General features: G+C 47.3%; 1 protein-coding gene across 1 annotated transcript in view; it reads right to left on the bottom strand.

Moving 5' to 3' along the window:
• CSMD2 (CUB and Sushi multiple domains 2) overlaps window positions 1-2,973 on the bottom strand; it is a 225,955-nt gene that overhangs the window by 200,813 nt on the left and 22,169 nt on the right. Inside the window, 1 exon segment of the mRNA XM_031063038.1 lies at window positions 2,137-2,249. Within this exon segment, the coding sequence (XP_030918898.1) occupies window positions 2,137-2,249 (113 nt within the window).

Here is a 2,973-nt window from a genome sequence, read left to right as displayed (position 1 = left end):
CCCAAAAAGCCAAATAAAGTAAAATCCCACAAACCCAAATAAACTAAAATCCCACAAAGCCAAATGAACTAAAATCCCACAGACCCAAATGAAGTAAAATCCCACAGAGCCAAATGAACCAAAACCCAAAAATCCAAATAAGCTAAAATCCCACAGACACAAATGCCCAAATAACGTAAAATCCAAAAATCCGAATAAACTAAAATCCCACAAACCTAAATGAACAAAATCCCAGAAAACCAAATAAACTAAAATCCCACAAACCCAAATGAACTAAAATCCCACAAACCAAACCACAGATTCCCAAGTGCGGGGATTTTGGAAGGGATTTTGAATGAGTTACAGACAGGATTTCTGAATTTTCAGATGACGTGATTTAATTTTCTCGTCTCCTCCACAGGCAGGAAGGGTGAGTTTGGCTCACACTGTTACAGCATGGGTCTGGAGGTCACAACACCCTCAGTTACAAGATGTTTTAAGGATTTATTGACCAATAAAACACTGCCAATAAGGATATTTCTATTTTTGATCCAATCTTTAAATATTTCATCTTATGGGCTCACGCTACAGTGTTGGCCGATCGTGTTATGGCACACAAACCTATAGCACTGCATTCTAAACTCCTTTGTAATTACTTTTATTTTTTCTGTATCTTAAACTCCAAAACTCTAAATTTTCCTCTTCTTAACATGCTTTAAACCGCAAATCCACATTCTCATTTCCAGCACCTCAGTCTGGGAGCCTTTCCCAAGGTCTCAGATCAAATCCTGGGTTTAATTCCAAGCTTACAGGCCCAAAGCCCTGAGAATTCACTGCATTTTGGAATCCAGCACCCAAAGAACTGAATCACAACCACTCCTTCAGCCTTAACTAACACCCAAAATGTGAATAATTTGCTTTGGGGCAGGCTCAGGGCGGCATTTCAGCAAGTGAACCCCTCTCCCAGCCTCAAAATAAAACTCTGATTTATCCCAACGCTGCCTCTGTCACTCTGGCTCAGGTTAAGTTTTAAATACATTTATTTTCCCCCTCAGTTAGAGCCTTGAAAGCCTCCTAATCACCAGTCAAATAAAGCCCAGATCGTTTCAGGTGTGTGTGACTAAAGGGCAGCCCTGGCCCCAGCCTTTGTACAACACTTCCTGCAGCATCAAGGTAATGAAAGAACATTACAAAGTGTACAAGGAGCCGTGTGTAAATGCCAAAAAACGAACTGGAAATGTCAAGGAAGTGCAAAAGCGGCAGCGTGTCCTCTGTCCCAGGATTTGGGAGTGTCTCACACAGAGTCTGACGGGTGTTCCAGCACAGGGGCTGCAAGTGGGCAAAGCTGAAACAAATTGGGAAAATTTGGTTGGGGGGAAAGGCAGTTTTGTAAATGGATTTGACTGTCCTCCCAATGGGTGCTGAGATCACCTGTGCCAACATCCTCACCTGTCCAAAACCTTCACCTGTCCCAAAATCCTCACCTGTCCTGACATCCTCACCTGTCCCAAACCTTCACCTGTCCCAAACCTTCACCTGTCCCAAAATCCTCACCTGTCCTGACATCCTCACCTGTCCAAAACCTTCACCTGTCCCAAAATCCTCACCTGTCCCAACATCTTTATTTGTTCTGACATCCTCACCTGCTCCAAAAGCTTAACGCCCCAAAATCCTCACCTATCCCAAAACCTTCACCTATCCTGACATCCTCACCTGTCCCAAAATCCTCACCTGCTCTGACATCCTCACCTGCCCCAAAACCTTCACCTGTCCCAAAACCTTCACCTATCCCAAAACCTTCACCTGTCCCAAAATCCTCACCTGTCCCAACATCTTCACCAGTCCTGACATCCTCACCTATCCCAAAATCCTCATCTGTCTCAAAACCTTTGCCTGTCCCAAAATCCTCCCCTGTCCCAACATCCTCACCTGTCCCAACAGATATTCCAGGGAATTCAGACAGAGTATACTTTTAATACAAAAAAGAAATAAAAACCCCACTCTGCTGGAAGGAACCAGCAATTTAAATGCTGCAAAACCAGATAAAATGACACAACAGTGCAGCAGAGACGTGCAGCTCCTGGCGCAGACTCTGCAGCTCAGGTTCCCACCTCCCAGGCCCGGCTCAGGTGCAATCCCAGCCCCTCCTGGACTCACCCTCATAGCTGGCCTGGAAGCCTTGGGCACTGACGGCGTAGTCACTGACGAGCCACAGGGACAGCACCAGGCCCGTGCTGACGATGGGAGCAGGCAGCTGGAACCCTGTCAGCCTGCGAAAAACACACAGCGAGGTCAGCCCCAACAGGGAAAACCCAAAGCCAGGTCACACGCATGGGGAAAAACCCACACAAGGTCAGCCCCACCAGGGAGAACCCACACAAGGTCACACTCATGGGAAAAAACCCACGCAAGGTCAGCCCCACCAGGGAAAACCCACACAAGGTCACACTCACAGGGAAAACCCACAGAGAGGTCAGTCCCACCGGGAAAAACCCACAGCAAGGTTATGATCATCACTGCTGCCCTACAAAAACCCACGCAAGGTCACACTCACCAGGAAAAACCCCACAGGGAGGTCACACTCACCAAGAAAACCCACAACAAGGTCACACCACTTCTGACCTGGAAAAAATCCATAGCGAGGGAACACTCACCAGGAAAAGCCCACACAAGGTCACGCTCAGCATTGCTATCCTACAAAAACCCACAGCATGGTCACACTCATCACTTCTGACCTGGCAAAAAAACCCACACAGTGTCACACTCACCACTGCTACCCTACAAAAACCGGTATCATGGTCACAATCACCAGAAAAACCCACACAAGGTCAGCCCCACCAGGAAAACCCACAGAAAGTCACACTCACAGGGAAACCCACAGCGAGGTCAGTCCCACCAGGAAAAACCCACAGCAAGGCCACGATCACCAGAAAAAAACCCACAGTGAGGTCACACTCAGCACTGCCCTACAAAAACCCAAAGCCAGGTCACACT

The sequence above is a fragment of the Geospiza fortis genome, unplaced genomic scaffold (genome assembly GCF_000277835.1).
Source record: "Geospiza fortis unplaced genomic scaffold, GeoFor_1.0 scaffold289, whole genome shotgun sequence".
NCBI lineage: Eukaryota > Metazoa > Chordata > Aves > Passeriformes > Thraupidae > Geospiza > Geospiza fortis.
The sequence above is the reverse complement of the archived record's forward strand: the minus strand, read 5'-3'. Positions and strand labels throughout refer to the sequence as shown.